The sequence below is a fragment of the Geotrypetes seraphini genome, chromosome 14 (genome assembly GCF_902459505.1).
Source record: "Geotrypetes seraphini chromosome 14, aGeoSer1.1, whole genome shotgun sequence".
Taxonomy (NCBI): domain Eukaryota; kingdom Metazoa; phylum Chordata; class Amphibia; order Gymnophiona; family Dermophiidae; genus Geotrypetes; species Geotrypetes seraphini.
The window spans coordinates 49,670,477-49,692,186 of NC_047097.1; the positions used below are offsets into that span (position 1 = coordinate 49,670,477).

Below are 21,710 nucleotides of genomic sequence, written 5' to 3' on the forward strand. Positions count from 1 at the left end.
GAGATATTAATCTCCACCTAAACGATACCACCAACAAAGATGCAACTGATTTCAATAACTTCCTCACTTCTTTAGGCTTCCCCCTCCCCCCGGCACTCTCTCCAACCCATGAAAAAGGGCACACACTGGACATAATCAGTTTCCTAGATCTCACCGATCACAAAACTTCGGTCGATGACACCCATTGGGAACATGTCCCCTGGTCCGACCACTTCCTAGGGGCTTTTTGCCTCCCCATTTTCATGTCTCACCTCGGGCCCCCTCCTCGTTCCTCAAACTCAAACCTTCCGAAAAAAAATTGCTAGCGAACTATTCTGGACCAAATTCCTAAACCTAATTTCCACCATTCCTAGCCCTTCAAACCCTGAATCCAACTGGCACAACTGGATCACCCTCTTTGAGACCGCCTACCACTCTCTCGCACCACTATCCATTAAAACTGTCTCCTACTCCCGCAAGGCCCCTTGGTACCTCCCATATCACAGAGAACTGAAACAGAAATGTCGAATACTGGAACGCAAATGGAAAAAATCTAAATCCTGCACTGACAGACAGTCCTGGAGGGTTAATATTAAGTCCTACAATACCGAACTAAAAAAAGCAAGGAAGAACTACTACGGTAACAAAATCTCCAGATCCAATAACCAAAGTAATACACTGTTTAACACCTGGCGCTCCATATCCTCTAAACATGAATCCACCACACTCCCCTCCTCTCCATCTGCCGACGATCTAGCAAAATTCTTCAATGAGAAAGTCACTACCTTACGATGCTCGTTCCCACCAGCACCCTCTTACAACTCTCTGGTGTCTACCGACTCCAACCAGACTCTAACCGTCGCCAACCATATCCCAGTCGATCCTGGTCCGCCTTCGAGCTCGTATCCGATTCCCAGGTCGCTAAACTCTGCCTCAAGTTGAAATCCTGCAACTGTACCTTGGACCCTTTCCCCTCCTACCTATACGAGAAAATTCCCACACAAGCCATCTCATCTCTCACCAAACTTATAAATTCTGCCCTACTTTCAGATCTATTTTCTGCAGAAATGGGACACATTGCCTTATCCCCACTTCTGAAAAAAGCGGATCTAGACCCCTCCACACCAGCCAGCTATCACCCAATAGCAAATATTCCTCTCCTGACTAAGATGCTGGAGTCCATCATATCCACCCAACTCTCATCCTATCTTGAGATATTCTCCATTCTCCTACCCTTCCAACACGGCTTCAGACCCAACTTTAGCACCGAATCCCTACTGGCCTCATTAATCTCAAAGGTCCAACAACTTCACTCTTGCAATAAGTTCGCTGTTTTTCTTCAATTCGACCTTTCTGCGGCTTTCGATATTGTCCATCATGATATACTAATTCTCCAACTTTCTGAAATTAGCATAAACTCCAGTCCTAGATTGGTTCTCAAAATTCTTACGTTCCAGCTCCTACTTCGTTAACATGAATGGCTCCTCATCCCTCCCTTGGAAACCAATTTGTGGAGTTCCCCAGGGTTCACTTCTATCTCCGATTCTTTTCAATGTTTATATGTCCTCCCTGAAACTCCTCCAACTATCCCCCTTGGAAACACTTTACACTTACGCCGATGACATCTTTGTCCTCCTCGAGACCGACTCGAACCTCACCAATCTCTCTGAGAACATCTCTTCATGTATATCAAACCTTCAATCCTGGGCCCTCACCATACAAATGAAACTAAACGAGACCAAAACAAAACTACTATGGCTCGGCCCAAAATTAGATCAGCTACCCACCCTCATCCCACTTTCCTCTGGCACCACTTTGCAGCTTGAACACTCAAGCAAAGTTCTGGGCATCATCATTGATTCTACACTGTCCTTTAATGACCACCTTAACTCCCTAGTAAAAAAATGCTTTTTCAATCTTCACATGTTAAGGAAAGTGAGATCCTGCTTCCATCAACAACACTTTGCTGTCCTTGTTCAATCCATCATTCTTTCCAGACTGGATTACTGTAACTCCATCTACCTAAGCCTAACAAAGAAAAGCCTTCATAGACTCCAGCGTATTCAGAACACTGCGGCTAAACTGATCTTCGCAAAAAGCAAATTCGACCAAGTCTCCCCGCTTCTGTCTAAGCTTCACTGGCTCCCAGTAATCCTTAGAGTTCACTACAAATGCGCCTGTCTAACCTTCAAGTCTCTACACGGCATCCTTCCTCCCTTTTTCCACTATCTTGGAACTCCTCGAATCCCAACACCACCAGATCTACTCAAAAATTCAAACTATCCTTCTCCTCTTTAAAGGACATATCCCATGGAGGAAAATTAGGGACATCCCTCTTCTTCAGGATCACCGAACTCTGGAACAGCTTTACTATCCCGCTTCGGAGTCTGACCTCCCTCCAACTCTTCCGAAAACATTTAAAAACATGGCTTTTCTCTAAAATGTAACGACCTCTCCCTCTTCGATATACTAAGTCTCTCTAAACTTCTCTGTACCAAGTTCTTCTACTTTTCTTTGAAGTTCCTCTCTATATCAAGTCCTGTAAACCATGCCGAGCTCTACTTCTGTGGAGATGATGCGGTATACAAACTTAAGTTTTAGTTTAGTTTAGTTTAGTTCAGCCCAGCCAGAGGCATAGAAGAGGCTCAATCTCGCGAGAGTCTGCAGAATGCAGCTTCAGTCCCATATTAGTTAGGAATTGAATGAACTGCTGCTCTAACATAGTCTGGAAAGAAGCCAGCAAGGATGGATCCGCGTCTGAAACTGGACCACCTGCTTTGGCTGGAGGTTCCAAAGTGGCAGTGGAAATGTGCTTCGACTTGGATTGGGAACTGGCTTGAGGGTAGGCTTCAGAGGGTAATGGTGAATGGCACCCACTCCGAAATGACGGAGGTGATCAGTGGAGTGCCACAGGGCTCCGTCCTGGGCCCGATCCTGTTCAACATCTACATAAGAGACTTGGCAGAAGGTCTCCGAGGTAAAATAACATTATTCGCTGATGACGCCAAACTAAGCAATGTAGTGGCCAAGAGTACAACAGACAAAAACTCAATGCCCGACAACATGATGCACGACCTACTACTACTGGAGCGCTGGTCTAGGTCCTGGCAACTCAGCTTCAATGCCAAAAAATGCAAAGTCATGCACCTGGGCAGCCATAATCCATGCAAGACTTACACCCTAAATGGCGAGATCCTAACAAGAACTGAAGCAGAGCGTGACCTAGGGGTGATCGTCAGTGAGGACATGAAGGCTGCCAATCAAGTGGAGCAAGCTTCCTCCAAAGCAAGGCAAATCATAGGTTGCATACGCAGGAGTTTCGTCAGCCGTAAGCCTGAAGTCATTATGCCATTGTATAGATCCATGGTGAGACCACACCTGGAATACTGTGTGCAATTTTGGAGGCCGCATTACCGAAAAGATGTGCTGAGACTAGAGTCAGTGCAGAGAATGGCAACCCGGATGATCGCGGGTCTCAAGGATCTCCCTTACGAGGAAAGGCTGGATAAGTTACAGCTCTACTCACTCGAGGAACGCAGAGAGAGGGGAGACATGATCGAGACGTTCAAGTATCTCACGGGTCGCATCGAAGTGGAAGAAGATATCTTCCTTCTCATGGGTCCCACGGCAACCAGGGGGCACCCGTGGAAAATCAGGGGAGGGAAACTGCACAGTGACACCAGGAAATTCTTTTTCACTGAGAGAGTGGTTGACCGCTGGAATAATCTTCCACTTCAGGTCACTGAGGCCAGCAGCGTGCCTGATTTTAAGGCCAAATGGGATAGATACGTGGGATCTATTCACTGAGTTAGGTGGGGAAGGGTCATTGCGGTGGGCAGACTGGATGGGCCGTGGCCCTTATCTGCCGTCTATTTCTATGTTTCTATGTAACCACCGCTGGAACTTTCTGCTGAGCTATCTGACCTGAGGAACCAGGGGAAGATACAGCAGGTGTACTCGAAGCAAGAGCCGCCACAAACAAGGAAGGCTTGATGATGCTCGAGGTCAGAGTTGTGGAGGCAGGAGTACCCTTGGTAGAAGGTAGACCCGAGGCTGCTTTTGAAGATGAGGGTGTGACTGAAGAGTCCATCCCGAAAAGCTTCTCCACTAAAATTTGACGACGTTTAGGGTCACGAGGTTGAAGAGTAGCACAGCGCTTGCACAACTTCGGTTGATGGCCCTGCCCAAGGCAGTTGAGGCACTGATGGTGTGGGTTCATGAGGGAAATCGTATGCTGGAACTGGCTACACTTCTTGAAGCACGTTGCTGGCAGGGACATAGGAGGGAAAATAGCCACCGCAAAGTTGAAGCCCTGGACTATGGCCGAGTGGCCTGCCCCTCCAGTTGACCGGAAGAAAATAAATTTCTTTTTTTTAAAACTAGAAATAAAAGAAATAAAATAACACTGTGACTCGTGAAGAAAACTAACACAAACCTCGGTGAGAGAAGGCACAAAATAAGTAAGTTAAACGCAGAGAGTCAAAGACAGACTTCTCGGCTCCGCGGAAAACTGAGGAGACTTGCCCTACGCTGGGCGGGAAGGCACTTGCGCATGCGCTGTGTGGCTTTCTCAAAACTTCTGAGTTTTTACAAGCAAGTCTGCTTGCGAGGCTTCCTCATCCGGGCTTCGTCGATGACGTCACCCATATGTGAGAATAGGCTGCCTGGTTGTCCTGGGATAAAATAATTTTATTCTCTGTTTTGTGATTACAATATGTCAGATTTTAAATGTGTATTCTGCCAGAGCTGGTGTTAGACCACGAACGTGAGCTAGGATTTAACAGAGAGAGAAAAAGTATTTTTGGTTAATTTATTTTGTTTATACTACAGCGCCAGGAGAGGGTAAAGGGGGTGAAGAGGCTATAAAATAAACCCACCAGGATGTTTGAAAAAAAATACCCAATTGGGCAGGAAAATCGAATCGAAAAATTGATTCAATAGGCTGAATCGAATCAAAATTTTTTTCCTGAATTGGGCAGAACTATTGCAGTTTCCTTTCAAATTAAAGAGACTGGACTCATGCGCATTTACATTATGAAGGTATTTAAGCATCTCTATCATATCTCCCCTCTCCCCCCTTTCCTCCAAAGTATACAGATTGAGATTAGAGAATCACATGGGGAAAAAAATTTGTCCCCGTTACCACCCAGTCCCCATGACCACTGACCCTGCTCCCGTCCCGCGACTGCTGTCCCTGCAGCATCCATACAAGCCTCAGTACTGCAATATTTAGCTTATTCCTTCCTTATAAATCAAGTTCTGGCTGCTGAACTAGAGAAAGAGATGTTCAGCTGGCAGGGCTTGTTTATACATTTTTATTAACATAACTTATATACTACTTTATTCTAAAGCAAAAAAAGAAAAGAAATAGAAATGTTTTTTTCTACCTTTGTTGTCTGGTTTCTGCTTTCCTCATCTTCTCCTCATTCAATTCCTTCCATCCACTGTCTGCCATCTTTTTGCGTCTTCCATTTGCTGTTACTGTGCCTCTCCCTTCCATTTCTCCCTCCACCCCCTCCCCCAATTGGTCTGGCACCCATCTTCTTCCCTCCGCTCCCCCCATAGTCTGGCATCTCTGTCTTCTTCCCTTCCAGCGTCTTCTCCCCATTCTCTGTTTCCCATTTCCATTCAGCGTCTTCTTCCCACTCTCTGTTCCCCATTTCCCTTCAGCATCTTCTCCCCATTCTCTCTTCCACATATCCCGTCAGCTTCTTCTCTCCACTCTCTCTTCCACATTTCCCATCAGCATCTGTTCCTTTCCACCCCCCTTCAGCGTCTGTTCCTTTCCACCGCCCTTTAACACCCCTCACGCAGTCTGAGCATCTCCCTCTTACCTTCATGGCGCATTACAGTGTAACTTCAGGCAGGCTCCAGCGGCTTGAACAGTCACGTGCATCTGGGGGCAGAAGCTTCTCCTCTGATGCAACTTCCGATTGCATCAGAGGAGAAGCTTCCGCCCTCAGATGTACGCAGGCAGGCGACTTTAGGCACGCGTGTTCCCTCCCTTAAGTGCGGAGACAAGGCCATTCACCACTCCATGGGGTGGTGGAGGGCCTTGTCCCTGTACCCGCAGTGAGCACTTTTTTCCCCCCACCATTTTGGCAGATATCAGCCACTATGTCATTCTCTAATTGAGCTCTTTTAGTCTGTCCCCATACACTTTATAATGAAAACCACATACCATTTTAGTAGCCTTCCTCTGGACTGACTCCATCCTTTTTATATATTTTTGAAGGTGCAACCTCCAGAATTGTACACAATATTCTAAATGAAGTCTCACCAAAGTCTTATACAGGGGCATCGATACCTCCTTTTTCCTACTAACCATACCTCTCCCTATGCAACCTAGCATTTTTCTGGCTTTCGCCGTCACCTTTTCAACCTGTTTGGCCACCTTAAGATCATCACATACAATCACACCCAAGTCCTGCCCTTCTGTCGTGCACATAAACTCTTCACTCCCTAATCTGAATTTATGGGCCCCCTTTACAAAGCTGTGATAGTGATATTGCCTCAGTAAATGTTCTAAGGCCAAAAGGAATTGAATGGTCTTTGGTTCATTTACATGGCAGCTTCACTATCGTGGCTTGGAAAAGGGGCCCTATATCTCCTAGGTAGAGAGTTTACCATGGTAAACCGTGGTCACCGCAGTAAATCCGCAGGAATGGAGAAATTTGCAACTGGTTTACTACAGTAATGGGGACAAGACCTTTTACTGCCCTGCGGGAATGGGGACAAGACCTTTCACCACCCCGCGAGAATGGAGACAAAACCTTTTAGTGCCCCGTGGGAGCAGTGAAAAGTCTTGCTCCTGTGGTAAAAAAAAATTGAGCCTGTGTCACGGTTCATAGACAGTAACGCGGAAGACAAAGGCGCGCGCCGACAACTGAGCGCAAGACGGAGGCACGCGCCGAAGAAAAAGACTGTTTTTGGGGGCTGTGATGGGGGGTTTTGTTGGGGAGCCCCCCCACTTTACTTAATACATATCGCGGCGGCATTGTGGGGAGTTTGGGGGGTTGTAACTCCCCACATTTTAGTGAAAACGTAACTTTTTCCCTAAAAACAGGGAAAAAGTTAAGTTTTCAGTAAAATGTGGGGGGTTACAACCCCCCCAAACCCCCCACAATGCCCCCACAACGCGGCACAATCTGTATTAAGTAAAGTGGGGGGGTTCCCCCCCCCACTCCCCATCGTAGCCCCTAAAAAGTCTTTTCTTTGGTGCACGCCTCCGCGCTGCGCTCAGTTGTCTGCTCGTGCCTTTGTCCCAACGCGCTTTTGACCTGACACCCTGTGTCACACTTGGCATCTCCTCCCCAGCTCCTCTTGCACCTATTTTATCTTCAGGAGCCAGCCATGCCACGATGAACATAAGAACATAAGAATTTCCGCTGCTGGGTCAGACCAGTGGTCCATCGTGCCCAGCAGTCCGCTCCCGTGGTGGCCCCTAGGTGAAAGACCAGCACCCTAACCGAGACCAGCCCTACCTGTATATGTTCCAGTTCCGCATGAACTCGTCTAACTTTGTCTTGAATCCCTGGAGAGTGAAGACAGAAGGAACCCAAAATCAAAGAATAAAATTACCAGACAACAAAAAGTAGAAAAAAATGATTTTATATTGTGTGATTAGAATATTTCACATTTGAAATATATATCCTGCTAGAGCTGGTATTAGACATAACTGGGAACCGCAAAGCCCAGGCTGTGCTTCTTTAGCTTCCAGCTGGCTTAGGGCTCTCTCTCTCTGACCAGGGGGGCAGTTGCCCTATTTGCACTCCCCTAACACTATTCCTGCCATGAGTGACTTCTGTTAGCTTGATTTTTCTATGTAGCATTCTGTAATAATTTGGTTTGTTCAGTTTTCACAAGTTTTATGTTTTTATGAATTTGTACACCGCCTAGAAGGTTGATTGGGTGGTATAAGAAATTTTAAATAAACTTGAAACTTGAGACAGGGGTTTTGTTGATCCTTGCTCTGTATTATTTGTGTTGATAAAATGACAATTGTACAGACCATTGTCTCTTTTTATATTTTAATAAAATAAGTTCAGTATAAAATCATAACTATTCGAGGCATGTGTGGACCGGATCTGACAGTTTGCATGGTGGGGACCGAGCTTGCGGGGATGGGGCAGGGACGGGGATGAGCTCACAGGGACAGTTTATCAAACTTACACTGCTAACTGATATAAAAAATTAAAGATATACCTCATGAATTGAAAACAGTGGCCTGGGCTAGATGGAATTGGTCTGATTTTTATGTTCTTATTCTTAAGGCCATTTCATCTTGATCTCTAATAGTTGGAGATCTTATTTTCAAAACACTATTTTCTCCTGCTGATCTTCCTTTTCTGAGTCCTTCAGAATATCAAGTTTGCAGGGAGACAGTCCAGTATAAGACAATTATCTATAGAGTCAGCCCCACTATTAGGCAAAACAATAAGTCTTGACAGCCATGCACAAAGAACCATCAGCGCATACCTTTATTTTTATAGGATTCTTGTGTAATAATCATGATGTTGAGTTTAATTATCAGAATCATTGAGGTTAGGTGAAAGGGTGACGCGTTGCCTAGAACATTCTCTACCCTTGCAATAACTCTGCAGGTTCCCACCCTCCCTAGATGTAAATGGGTAGGCCATGGTTAACAATTTATTCGACATTTTTAGCCCTGTCCTTCCAAAGCAGCCCAGAGCGGGTTACAAATCAAGAATTCGAGCATTTTCCCTATCTGTCCCTGGCAGGCTAACAGTCTATTCTATCTAATATATCTGAGGCAGTGGAGGATTAAGTGACTTGCCCAGGGTCACGAGGAGCAGCGCCGGGTTTGAGCCCACCACTTCAGGGTGCACTGCTGTAGCTGTAACCACCACAGCCACAATTCAGACTGTATGTCCGATAATACTAGAAGAGAATAAGGGAGAATAAGACCTGACTTGAAACCTGTTCAGATGAAGGTGCTGGCAGTCTGACTGAACTTTCTTCCTTTTCCCCCTCCCCGTTCGTGTTTTCTTCCCGTGTTGTTGGTGTTTGCAGAGGCGCCAGTGCGCATGCGAGGACCGGGAGCCTGGTCTGGCAGGAGCGGCGAGCAGCGTGCGGGTTGCTCTCTCGGCTGCAGTGGGACCAGGTGCTGGGGAGCGAGCCCGCCCGCCCGCTGGCTGACCGACCGTTGTTTTGGAGTTCAGAAAATTTTTTTGTGGTGGAAGGGGGGATTATTTATTTATACTGGTTAATTATTTAAAAAAAATAAATAAATATATATATATACATAGCCGTCCATCCGCTTAAAATAAAAGCCCCCAGGGAAAAGCAGCAATGTTTGTCGCCCCTTTAAAAGTGTCGCCTCGACAGTAGCCGTGGAAGTCGCTCGAGCCGTCTCTCTCCCGTGATGTCCCATCTGCAGGGGAAAGCAGCTCACTCGAGGTCTGGGGTAAAGGCCTAGTTAGCAGCAGCTCTCTTCCCTTCCTCCTCCGTTTCCCCCCTCGCGAATCTCATCGGCAGCGATGGCAGAGGAACAACAACAACCTGATCAACATCAGCCGGCCAGCGGCAGCCCGGGCTCTGGGGCTCTGCCAGCCCTGGTGCTTGGGCTCCCAGGGACAGAGGCCAGTGCACTGCAGCATAAAATCAAAAACTCCATCTGGTAAGGGGGTCCAGGAGACGCTGCCTTCCGTATTGCAGCATGTATCCATTCATTGCTCGCAGATTACCACTCTGGAAATAACATGTATGAGATATGCAAAAAGTAAAAGTGGGGGGAGGGGAGAAAGGACAGGGGTTGTCTTCGATGGCAAACAACTTATGGAGATCTAGCAAGTGGGGTGCGCTGAAGGGGTAAAAAAAATGGAGGTAATGGAAGTTAAGAGGGTTTTTAATTTTTGCTGGGCTGTGGGGTTATTTGGTGGTGTGGGGGGATGGAAACTGGGATTTTGATTTTTGCTGTTTGTATTGAGGAGTCAGGAAAAGTGTGCAGAGAGAAAGGTAAAAACTAGCTTTGTGCGTAATACGAATGATGTCGGGCAGCTGGAAACCTGCCCCCCCCTTGCATATACAGTACGCTTTAATGTAGTTTATGGGGTTAGTTCCTAAGACCGTAATCTTTAGTGAGGGTAATGTACCCTTCCCCCTCCTCTCCGGTTCTTGTGAAGAAATGCCACTCTTAAAGCAGGTTCCTTCTGCTTGTCTTCCTCCACACAGGATAGACGCACAGCAAAAACATAGGTAGCTAGATATTTTGAAATGTGCTAAATGGTTGGCTGCTATTTTACGCATTAAGATTTTAATCAAACACTGTGCATAGAGGAGGGGTAGTCTGTTCTGGAAGAAAAATAACACCTGTTTAGGTATTTTTATGATCTTCACCTGTCTTATGCGTTTGGGTTTTTATTGCTATAACTCACGGATTAAGTGATGTCTTCGTCATCTAGAAAGCACATTTTTTAAAATGTACTATGTTGTTGCTCCTCCTATGGTTTGTGGATCAGCTGGATAACCTGTTTACATTGCACTCAGACTTGGTGTTATATCATGGTTGAAGACAAAATGGCTACTAAATAAAATCTCGGCTTTTAAAAGAATATGTTTATTAGGGAATGTGAAAATTGAATAATAGGCTTATAGATCATAGGCTTATAGATCATTGGTGCCAGCTCTGTGGGTACTGAGCACACCCAGTATCATCTGTGCTCATGAAGGGGGTAGTTTGTATTGAGTTTGGCACCCCTATTCGTTTTGAAATGTTTGTTACCTATGTTAGATTCCTTTATTCTGTCTGCTTTGTGAATTTTTTTTATTTTTAACAAAACACAAATTGAATACTTTAGGGCAGTGTTTCTCAACTTGGTCCTGGAGTACCCCCTTGCCAGTCAGGTTTTCAGGATATCCACAATGAATACGCATGAAAGAAATTTCCATATAATGAAGGCAATGTATGCAGATCAGGTTTATACAAATTCATTATGGATATCCTGAAAACCTGACTGGCAAGGGGGTACCCCAGGACTGAGTTGAGAAACACTGCTTTAGGGGCCTATTTAACTACTTAGCAGGTGTTTTGCCCTTAGTAGTAATACAGTACAGAGGGGCGTGTGAAATATAGGTATGGTCTGTGCCTTACAGCTTAGACAGAGGTTTGTAGCAGATAATAATATCAGGACTTAAATTTCTGGGGGAACAGCTTCATCTCTTTTCAGAGTAGCAAGGGTGTTCTACTTTAACCCTTCCCTTCCAGGCAGCCTTTAGGGAAAATTAGAAGAGGGAGAAAGTTTGAAGCATAGAAGAGAACAGTTACTCTATTTCCAGTAGTTCCCAAACATGTCCTGGGGGAACCCTAGCCAGTCAGGTTTTCAAATCGGCAGTGGATATTCTTGAGATTGATTTGCATGCACTCCATGCAAATTTTTCTCATGTATATTCAGTGTGGATATCCAAAAAATCTGATTGGCTGTCCTCCAGGGCAGATTTGAGAAGCACTAATGCAACCCTTCTTCTCTTGATGCTTCTGCCTCCCCCCCCCCTATTCCCCACACCATGGTTTCATTTCCCTGCCCTAGATAACACGGAGCAGTTAACCTGAATTACATTTATTGGCAGCTCCACTAATACAGTATTGAGCTTTTCTCTGTATTTACTGCATGGATATTTTCCTCAAAGTACAGTTTTATTTATCAAATTTTCTATCCGTTTTCCCTCCATATTCACGGTTTCAGCAATCGCGGTTTCGATTATTCATGGTTTTTAGCTTTGCTGGCTCCTCCTCCTGATTACCTCAGCTTGCATAGAGAAATCGCTGATTCCAAGCGTTTACAGAGAAAATCGCTGATTCCCAGCACTTTCTTCACCGTGTTTTGCCTCTCCTTCAGGAACAGGCTAGGTCTCCCACCATGTTATTTGTGGTTTCATCATTTTCACGATGGTTTTTAACAGAAAACAGTGAATAGTATATGAAAAAGTTATTTGCTGGTTTTTCTGTATTCACGGGTCTGTTAATCCCTCATCACAGCGAATACAGAGGGAAAGTGTACTTGTATTTATTCAGGTACTCATGCGTTTTTCCCTGTCTGTCCCGGTGGGCTTTCAATCTCTCTAATGTACCTGGGGCAATGGGGGGATTAAGTGACTTACCCAGGGTCACAAGGAGCAGCGTGAGTTTGAACCAACAACCTCAGGGTGCTGAGGCTGTAGCTTTAACCACTACGCCACATTAATTTTGCCTATGATCATGTAGATATCCTTCTTGCTTCTTAGATATTCAAGGAAACCAAAATTGAAACCCAGTGGTTTGTGACTTACAGTTAATTTCACATTATTGATACTTTGCTGATAGAGAGCTATTTGGTTCAGAAATTGATATAATATTTAGCTGTATCATACTTGCAAAAACTGTATTTCCTTTCATAACTAAGGGGTCCTTTTACAAAGGTGCACTAAAGGATTTAACACATGCTAAATGCTAAGAAGTCCATTTTATACCTATGGGCTTCTTAGCATTTAGCGCATGCTAAATCAATTAGTGTACCTTATTAAAGGGACTCATAAGGAAAGTCAAGGGTCATTTACTAACAGTTATTATACATTATCATGTGCTGTTAGTAAATTATCCCCTAAGGTTCCATAAATGAAAAATTAAATACTGTATGTGTGTCTGTGTGTTTGAGGGGCAGGGTAGAGGGAGAAGAGACAACATAAAGGGCCCTTTTTGTTTCTTTCCAGTATTAGCCTGTTGATATCATGTAAGTACAACAGAATGAATGATATATGGAGAAAGTCAGTGATGCCATAAAAAGTCAACCCCCTCCAGTCTTAAAAATACATGTAAAACTACTTTACTTCTTGTTCAAATTCTAAATCAAGTGGACTGATTTTTTTTTTTTTCTGATGTTAGAAACATAGAAACATGATGGCAAATGAAGACCAAATAGCCCTTCCAGTCTGCCCATCCACAGCATCTGCTATTTCCTCCTCTCCCTAAGAGATCCCATGTTTCTTACTTTTCAGAGGAGTTTAGCTCTGAAGCAATTACAATAAGGCCTGCTGACTTGTTTGTCAGCATTTCACTGACCACAGATGCAGTGCATTGAAATGCTGGGCTTCAGAACACCTTTCACTTGTTTAATATGTTGTCAAAGTGCACCTTCTTTCAAAGTATAGCAGCCACTGAAAAACTGGACTTGCAAATGATAAACAAGTCTGTGCTTGCCCTTTCACTGTACAGACAATTTATAAATATAGTGTGTGATGTAGGCCTCTAGTGGGACAATGAGTTATTCATTATCTCGGCCCATATTTAATTTATTCTGGTTATTAGATCAAACTGCAGCTTAACAAAAGTAGAAGCCCTGCTTCTTGGAATGTAGGCTCTTCAAAATCAAATATGAAGTTAGGTTTTATGATTATAAATAGCACTTATTTTAAGATGTACTATGCTGTAGGTGTGCATTCTGTAGCAGAAAACGTAACTTTATTTTGCAAATATTTCTGGAGATCATTGAGGAGAAAGAGTGGCTGAGAATATCTGAGCTCTTTGAGAAAATAGGTTGAGTATTTACATGAGAAATGTGTTCCATGTGCAGATATGCTGGATAAAGCTGCTGAACTTTTGCAAGACTGAAGACCTGGGTTTTCTAACTATAGACATATTTTCAGCTTTACTAGTGACCCTTTAAGCCAGGCACAGTGAAGCAAGCGCCTTGTGCCTTCCAAATATATCTATCATAGGCAGACAGTTGGGCATGATCTTTCAGCCCCAATGAAAATAACAGAGGTAAAGCTGGACTTCTTTCTTGTTTCAGAATTAGAAGTCTGGACTTGAACTTAGCTTTTTCTGAGCCAGTGCTATCTTGACAAGTGCTCTTTTGAATAGTTTGTACAGTAAAATAGTTTGTACTGTAAAATAAAACACAAATAATGTCATTGTATGATCGGTAATCTAATTGTGTCATAGAAGGCTATCATTTTCTATAAGAGTGCTCTCGTTACACCTTCCCATGATCTGATTTTCACATAGGAATTATTCATTGTTTCCATCATTTTGCATGTATTCATTCTTACTGTAAGTACTGCTGTGACCCTTGCTGACTCTAAGACCTTGGTATAGTGCTTGTAAATCACTAGTTTGTCCTACATACATACCACTACTACTTATTTCTATAGCGCTGCTAGATATATGCAGTGCTGTACATTATAACATTCAAGAGACAGTCCCTGCACAGTAGATCTTACAATCTAATCAATCAGTTAAAACTTCAAACCCCAAAAATGCCCCCCCTCCAAAAAAAAACAAAAACCTGAGGAACCCTCCAAAACATCCAAAATTTGTCAAGAACATCTCAGAACATCAAGTCCAAAGCATACATGCAAGCCCACAAAATACAAATCTCGATGCAAAAAGGGGACGGATGAAAATCATTATTAATTAAAAGGAAGAACTGCTGAACTGTAAAAACAGGGGTAAATTCTGGGAATAAAAATGATTCTCAGTTTCCCCTTGGTTCTCTGTAATCGATGTTGGAAATATGAGTGTATGGAAAATGTATTTTGGTAAATTGATCTTTCTTTTTGGCACTCTTTTTTTTAAATTCTTTATTAAATTTTCAAACTAGCAACAAGTGCAAACAATATACATCCTCTATAATAAAACCCTAAGCACGCATGTGCACTTACAACTCTGTGTTCCCTGCCGCCGTGGTGTCTGACTCCATGGCTGTGTTCGATTTGCGGCGTGCGGTGGCTTGCGGCGTGTGTGGCATGCGGCGGCTTGCAGTGCATGCGAGCAACAGCAGGAGGTGCTGCGAGGCTGCTGACCCAGCCCAGGACCCCAATAACCAGGGAGAAGATGAGTTTGAGGAGGCTGAGCTGGAGAAACCTGACTGAAGAGAAAGTGGGAGGAGCAGACAAGTCATAAATTGCTCAAGGGAGGAGAAAACAAGGAAGCAAAGAATTCTGCTGTTGTGGATAAAGCAGGAGGCAGCCCAATGGAGTATGAGGAAGATCTTCAGCAGGAAAATGAGGATCCCGATGGGGAGACAGATGATGCAGAAGATCTAGAGCTCATCCAAGGAAAGGAGGAGCCTGGCGACAACCCAGAAAGAAAACGCAGTAAGGAAGAGTATGATTGAGTGTGTGTGTGCTGACCATCGCCACTGAGGAACTTTGGGTCTTACCCATCCCAATATGTATCCTGTAGGTCAGGGCTGCCCAAGTCCAGTCCTCAAGATCTACTGGTGGTCCAGGTTTTCAGGATATCCACAATGAATATGCATGAGAGAGATTTGTCTGCACTGCCTTCTTGGTATGCTAATCTCTCTCTCATGCATATTCATTGTGGATATCCTGAAAACCTGGCCTGCCAGTAGATCTCGAGGACTGGACTTGGGCAGCCCTGCTGTAGGTGCACCATGCCTGACAGTGTTGTTTTACAGGACAGTCTGAGCACTCGCATCTCTAAGCCAAAAACTGATATTTGGTGAGCTTAGACTTGGGCCCACAAGCCATGGACTTGGAAGAACATTTGCAAGTGTAAATAAAAGATGGTTTCTATGCAGGGGTCTCAAAGTCCCTCCTCGAGGGCTGCAATCCAGTCGGATTTTCAGGATTTCTCCAATGAATATGCATGAGATCTATGTGCATGCACTGCTTTCAATGCATATTCATTGGGGAAATCCTGAAAACCCGACTGGATTGCGGCCCTCCAGGAGGGACTTTGAGATCCCTGGTTTCTATGCATATGGGGTGATTTTAAAAACCAAATTCTACCTAGAGCAGGAAAGCTGTTGTGCAGATTTTCTTCCAATGTGTTTTCTCTGTGGGGATTTTTTTTAAAATATTAATATGAAGAAAATTATTTTTATTACGGAAAAAGACAGAAAAAAAGTGGATGGGGAGAGGGAAAAGAGGCTGCTTTGGGGGGGGTGTTGGGGGGCAGGCAGCAAACTTGGTTTGCTTGGGGGGCCAGAGAGAGATAGGCAGGGGGCCAGGGAGAGAGACAAGCAGAAAAAAGTGGAGGGGCAGAGGGAAAAGGGGCTGCTTTGGGAGGAGGGGTGTGCTGGGGGCCAGGCAGCAATCTTGGTTTGCTCGGGGGGGGGAGGGGGGTCAGAGAGAGATAGGCAGGGGGCCAGGGAGAGAGACAGACAGAAAGCGGCCAAGGAGAGAGAGAGAAAGAAACATAGACAGACACATCTATTCTAGCACCCGTTAATGTAACGGGCTTAAAGACTAGTACATATATAAATAATCACAATAAGCACTTATAATCTGTCAGTAACAATACAGAAAGAATAAAACCCCCACCCATGTCAAATATTTTCAAACAGGGAATAAAACCAAACAAAAGAGATATCCCCCCTCCACCCTCCCTCCCTTAGATGTTTGCTAAAACAACAGAAAATATAGATAAAAGATAACTATAATGAAGCCACAAAAGACGTCAATGGACCTCAAACTAATTTGAATATCTTAGTATGCCCCAGCATGTCAGCATTCATTTTCCCATACTTATAACATAAGTATAAATTCGCCCACCAAAAAGTAAAACTAAGGCGATCCCAATTTTTCCAATTACAAGTTACCATTTGCATGGCTATCCCAGTCATAATAAGGAAAAGCCGACATTTATATCTGTCCAATGAGGGTTTAAGATGCAATATCATCCCACATATGACAACAACATATGTCAATGGAATCGATGACTCCAGTATGGTATTAATCTGTCCCCATATTGACTTCCAAAAGTTGAGTATCAAAGGACAATAGAACAAATGATCCAGTGTTCCTATGTCTAGATGACAGTGCCAGCATCTATTAAATTTTGAACTATCTAACTTTTGTAATCTAACAGGATTCCAAAAATTTCTATGCAACAAAAAAAATCCAAGTTTGTCTCATAGATGCTGACGCCGTACATCTCATCCTCCAAGCCCAAATTCGTGGCCATTGAGATGCAGAAATCTGCTGCTTTATCTCAATGCTCCAAATGTCTCTAAGACTAGTTTTTGGTTTCTTATTCATATCATCAAATATATTTATTGAGCTTGTCGAAGAAAAAGAAAGAGATGGCATAACAGAGCAATAAACAAGTTCACAATTTTGAAAAACAGAGCCTCAACACAACAACTCCCCCCTTTGCCCACCCTCCCAACACCCCCTACCCCCCAGTCCTACTTCAAACTACAGGCCACAATGTGAACTATAGGAGATGGTATAGACAGAGACTCTGACAAAGGCAATGAACACAAAAGGCACACAAAAAAAAAATCGTACATCAACAGTTAAAGTGGCTGCAAGCCAGGGGGCTCATAGTGTTCCAAAAGGGCTCCCAGATACGTTGAAAAGAGCGTCCCTGCAGAGAGGAAAAATCCAAGACATCTCTGCATTCCCACATCAGAAGCGTGATCAAGCGACACCTCCATAGGGAATAGTCCAGAGCCTTCACTTTGTCATTTCAGCAGAATGCATTTCAGAGCAATGAGGACTGTCCACTTAAGAAATGCAGCAGTCCCCTCTCTACAGGGAAAACAATGCAAGGGAGCACCAAATAAGAAAAGTGGGGAATGTTGGATAGTAATGTCCCAAAGATGCTCCACAAAAAGAAACAAGGGGTCCCAATAAGACTGAATAGCAGGACAAGTTCAAAACATATGGCCTAAACTAGCTTTAGGTGCTTGACAGCGAAGGCAGGCAGCCAAAGCTCGAAACCCAGAGAGTTAAGCCCTCTTAGGGGAAATATACAATCTTAAGACCAACTTATAATGCCGTTCCCAAAAATTTGTATATTTACAAAAGACAAACAACTTTCTGATAGCTCGTAGTTTCGCATCATCAGGCAATTCAACTTGAAGATCACGAGCCCAAGCATCTCGCAGTCTAGTATAATCAAACAGAGGGGACTCATCCTTCAAGTGGCAATGGTGGAATCTAAGAGGTACAGAGAGTTGAGAGCTAATGGTGAAAGCCGTGGACAACAGCTCCTGGCGAGAAGCCATTAAATGGCAAGGGGGAAGGGAATGAATATAATGATGAATCTGCATGTAAGCAAACACATCAGTTGGAGGAAAATCAAAGTCCTCCCGCAACTGGGCAAAAGACTTAATCCTCCCGTCGTCCTCCACCAATTGAAACAGGTAATGAATCCTCTTTGCATCCCACCGAGCAAAACTGGCCCCATCAACCCCAGGAAGAAAATGACCATTAAAGCCAATAGGTAAAAAGGGGGGAAACAGTAGGACTGACAGTGAAACTTGCAGATCTGCCTTAGAGGAAGGTGTAAAACTGAGCGGGGAAGGAGCCTAGGCTGAGTGGAAGGGACAGCGAAGATATGCACTAAAGTGAGTAGTGGTAAAACAAGAAAGTTTTTTTTTTTTTTTTTTTTAATCATTTTATTTATTGAAATTTTAATATAACAAACAAGCAAAACAAACTTGCAAAAAGATTAGATAATTGAAACCTAAAGTCACAATGACTATACAGGTATAGATATATATATATAAGCAAATAAAATAAAATTATTTAGTCCCCAATCCAAGAATAAGGAAATAAAAGAAATACATAAGTAAATATAAATCTCAATTAGACGGATTAGAAGGCATGATATCTCTCCCCAACAGCCGGTTTGTTATACTGTGGACAAAGCATTTAAACCAATGGTTACCCCTCCCCCTTCTCTAGCTACAATAAATTCTAGTAGATGCTTAGGTTCAAAAAATAAGAAATTCTTCCCTTGCAAAGAGACACAGCATTTAACAGGAAATTTTAAAAGAAATGACGCCCCTAAAGCAACCACTCTGGGCTGATATAATAGGAAATCCTTCCTTTTCTTCTGTGTTTCTTTGGAAATATCGGGAAAAATTCTTACTACTGAGCCAAGGAAAGAGTCCTTCATGTGCCTGAAGTAAGAGCGAAAAACTAAGTCTCTATCAAACTCCAAGGCGAATGACACTATAAGGGTAATTCTCTCTGTTATTATCTCTAGGGAACTTTCCAGAAAGTTTGTCAGGTCCAATTTACCGTATTTTTGTGGATATAACGCGCGCGTTATACGTGATTTTACGTACCGCGCATACCCCTCGCGCGTTATATGCCTGAGCGCGGTATACAAAAGTTTTTAAACATAGTTCCCACCCCGCCCGACTCACCCCCCCAGCAGGACCGCTCGCACCCCCACCCCGAACGACCGCTCGCACGCGCTCCCACCCGCACCCGCATCCACGATCGGAGCAAGAGGGAGCCCAAGCCCTCTTGCCCGGCCGACTCCCCGACGTCCGATACATCCCCCCCCCGGCAGGACCACTCGCACCCTCACCCCGAAGGACCGCCGACTCCCCAACAATATCGGGCCAGGAGGGAGCCCAAACCCTCCTGGCCACGGCGACCCCCTAACCCCACCCCGCACTACATTACGGGCAGGAGGGATCCCAGGCCCTCCTGCCCTCGACGCAAACCCCCCTCCCTCCAACGACCGCCCCCCCCCAAGAACCTCCGCCCGTCCCCCAGCCGACCCGCGACCCCCCTGGCCGACCCCCACGACACCCCCACCCGCCTTCCCCGTACCTTTGTGTAGTTGGGCCAGAAGGGAGCCCAAACCCTCCTGGCCACGGCGACCCCCTAACCCCACCCCGCACTACATTACGGGCAGGAGGGATCCCAGGCCCTCCTGCCCTCGACGCAAACCCCCCTCCCCCCCAGCCGACCCGCGACCCCCCTGGCCGACCCCCACGACCCCCCCACCCCCCTTCCCCGTACCTTTGGAAGTTGGCCGGACAGACGGGAGCCAAACCCGCCTGTCCGGCAGGCAGCCAACGAAGGAATGAGGCCGGATTGGCCCATCCGTCCTAAAGCTCCGCCTACTGGTGGGGCCTAAGGCGCGTGGGCCAATCAGAATAGGCCCTGGAGCCTTAGGTCCCACCTGGGGGCGCGGCCTGAGGCACATGGTCCTTGGCCCACGCGCCTTAGGCCCCACCAGTAGGCGGAGCTTTAGGACGGATGGGCCAATCCGGCCTCATTCCTTTGTTGGCTGCCTGCCGGACAGGCGGGTTTGGCTCCCGTCTGTCCGGCCAACTTCCAAAGGTACGGGGAAGGGGGGTGGGGGGGGCGTGGGGGTCGGCCAGGGGGGTCGCGGGTCGGCTGGGGTAGAGGGGGGTTTGCGTCGAGGGCAGGAGGGCCTGGGATCCCTCCTGCCCGTAATGTAGTGCGGGGTGGGGTTAGGGAGTCGCCGTGGCCAGGAGGGTTTGGGCTCCCTTCTGGCCCAACTACACAAAGGTACGGGGAAGGCGGGTGGGGGTGTCGTGGGGGTCGGCCAGGGGGGTCGCGGGTCGGCTGGGGGACGGGCGGAGGTTCTTGGGGGGGGCGGTCGTTGGGGGGAGGGGGTTTGCGTCGAGGGCAGGAGGGCCTGGGATCCCTCCTGCCCGTAATGTAGTGCGGGGTGGGGTTAGGGGGTCGCCGTGGCCAGGAGGGTTTGGGCTCCCTCCTGGCCCGATATTGTTGGGGAGTCGGCGGTCCTTCGGGGTGAGGGTGCGAGTGGTCCTGCCGGGGGGGGGATGTATCGGACGTCGGGGGGGGCATCAGGCTTTCAGGATGGGGACAGACCTTCAAGGGGGGACAGGACTTCAAGGGAGGACAGTGCACGGAAGTCAGGGGGGGTGAACGGAGAGTCGGGACAGCGCACGGAAAGTCAGGGCGGGCGAAAGGAGAGTCGGGCAGCATGCGCGTTATATGCCTGAGCGCGGTATAGAAAAGTTTTTGTACATATCATCGTGATTTCTGCGCGCTATACCCCTGTGCGCGTTTTACAATGGTGCGCGTTATATCCGCGAAAATACGGTACTCTCTTGTATCTCAGGTTCTCCAGTTGGAGTAGAAGCTATTTGTTTCTGAGTACCCATAGAGATACTCTGGACTCTTGTTATTGGTGGCATTCCTTCTACCGGAATTAGAAGAATCTCCTTCAGATATTTCCTCACTATTTCCAAAGGAGAAATAACTGGAGATTTAGGAAAATTTAATAGTCTCAAATTATTCCTTCTCTGTTTATTCTCCATATATTCTAATTTTTTCTGGAAAACAGCCCTTTCTTTTATGATCTCAGTCTCTAATGATTTTATTTGAGAAATCTGTTCTTCATGTTGTTTAATAGTTACAGAATGTTCCTTCAGAGTTACTCCTTGTGCATTGACCTGGGAGCTAATAACAGCACAGTCCGAACGCACCATATTAACAGCTTTTCTAAGGTTGGAGTCCATAGTGGTTATGGCCTTCCACAGATCGTCCATACTGACTTTATCAGGCTTTATCAGGCTTTATCAGGCAGTATCTCACCTATTCCTTCAGTGGGCGTTGTTGGTCCTAACGCGGTGGGAAATTGTCCTCCCTGCTCTTCTACTCCCACCTTCTCTCCGGGGCTTAGCAGCTGCACACTTCCCTGGAACAGCTGGTCCACCTCCTCCGATGAAGGATTCCTGCTCCCAGGTTGGGAAGGTGCATGTCTCTGGATTGGGCTCAATGAGGTCTTCTGAGTCTCTCGGTGTTCCTCCCGAAGTCAGGGAAGCCTTCATTGGCTGGCACGTCAATCCAGCGTCCAACGTCGTCTGCTTCATCGGTTTGGAGTTTACGGTCGCCGGAGGTCCTGGCCGCATAGCTCCCTTCCTTTTCCTCATCGCTGAAGAAGAACTGTACAAGACAAGCAGGACAGCTCCAAAGAGAAAAATCTGCAAGCACGTCCGTCTAGATCGCCATCTTGGATCTCC

At 45.7% G+C, this 21,710-nt stretch overlaps 1 protein-coding gene across 4 annotated transcripts in view; it reads left to right on the forward strand.

The window, feature by feature from the left end:
* The window catches only part of RFX7 (regulatory factor X7), a 309,205-nt gene that overhangs the window by 48,071 nt on the left and 239,424 nt on the right, over nt 1-21,710 (forward strand). The window contains exon 1 of one of the 4 annotated variants that reach the window (XM_033919543.1): nt 8,738-9,619. The exons of 1 other annotated variant lie outside the window; for it this stretch is intronic. In XM_033919543.1, coding sequence (XP_033775434.1) covers nt 9,480-9,619 — 140 coding nt within the window. In that variant the 5' untranslated portion in view covers nt 8,738-9,479. Of the gene's footprint in view, nt 1-8,737; nt 9,620-21,710 lie in introns of those variants that run through there. 2 more of the 4 variants (XM_033919545.1, XM_033919547.1) reach the window with 2 other exon arrangements.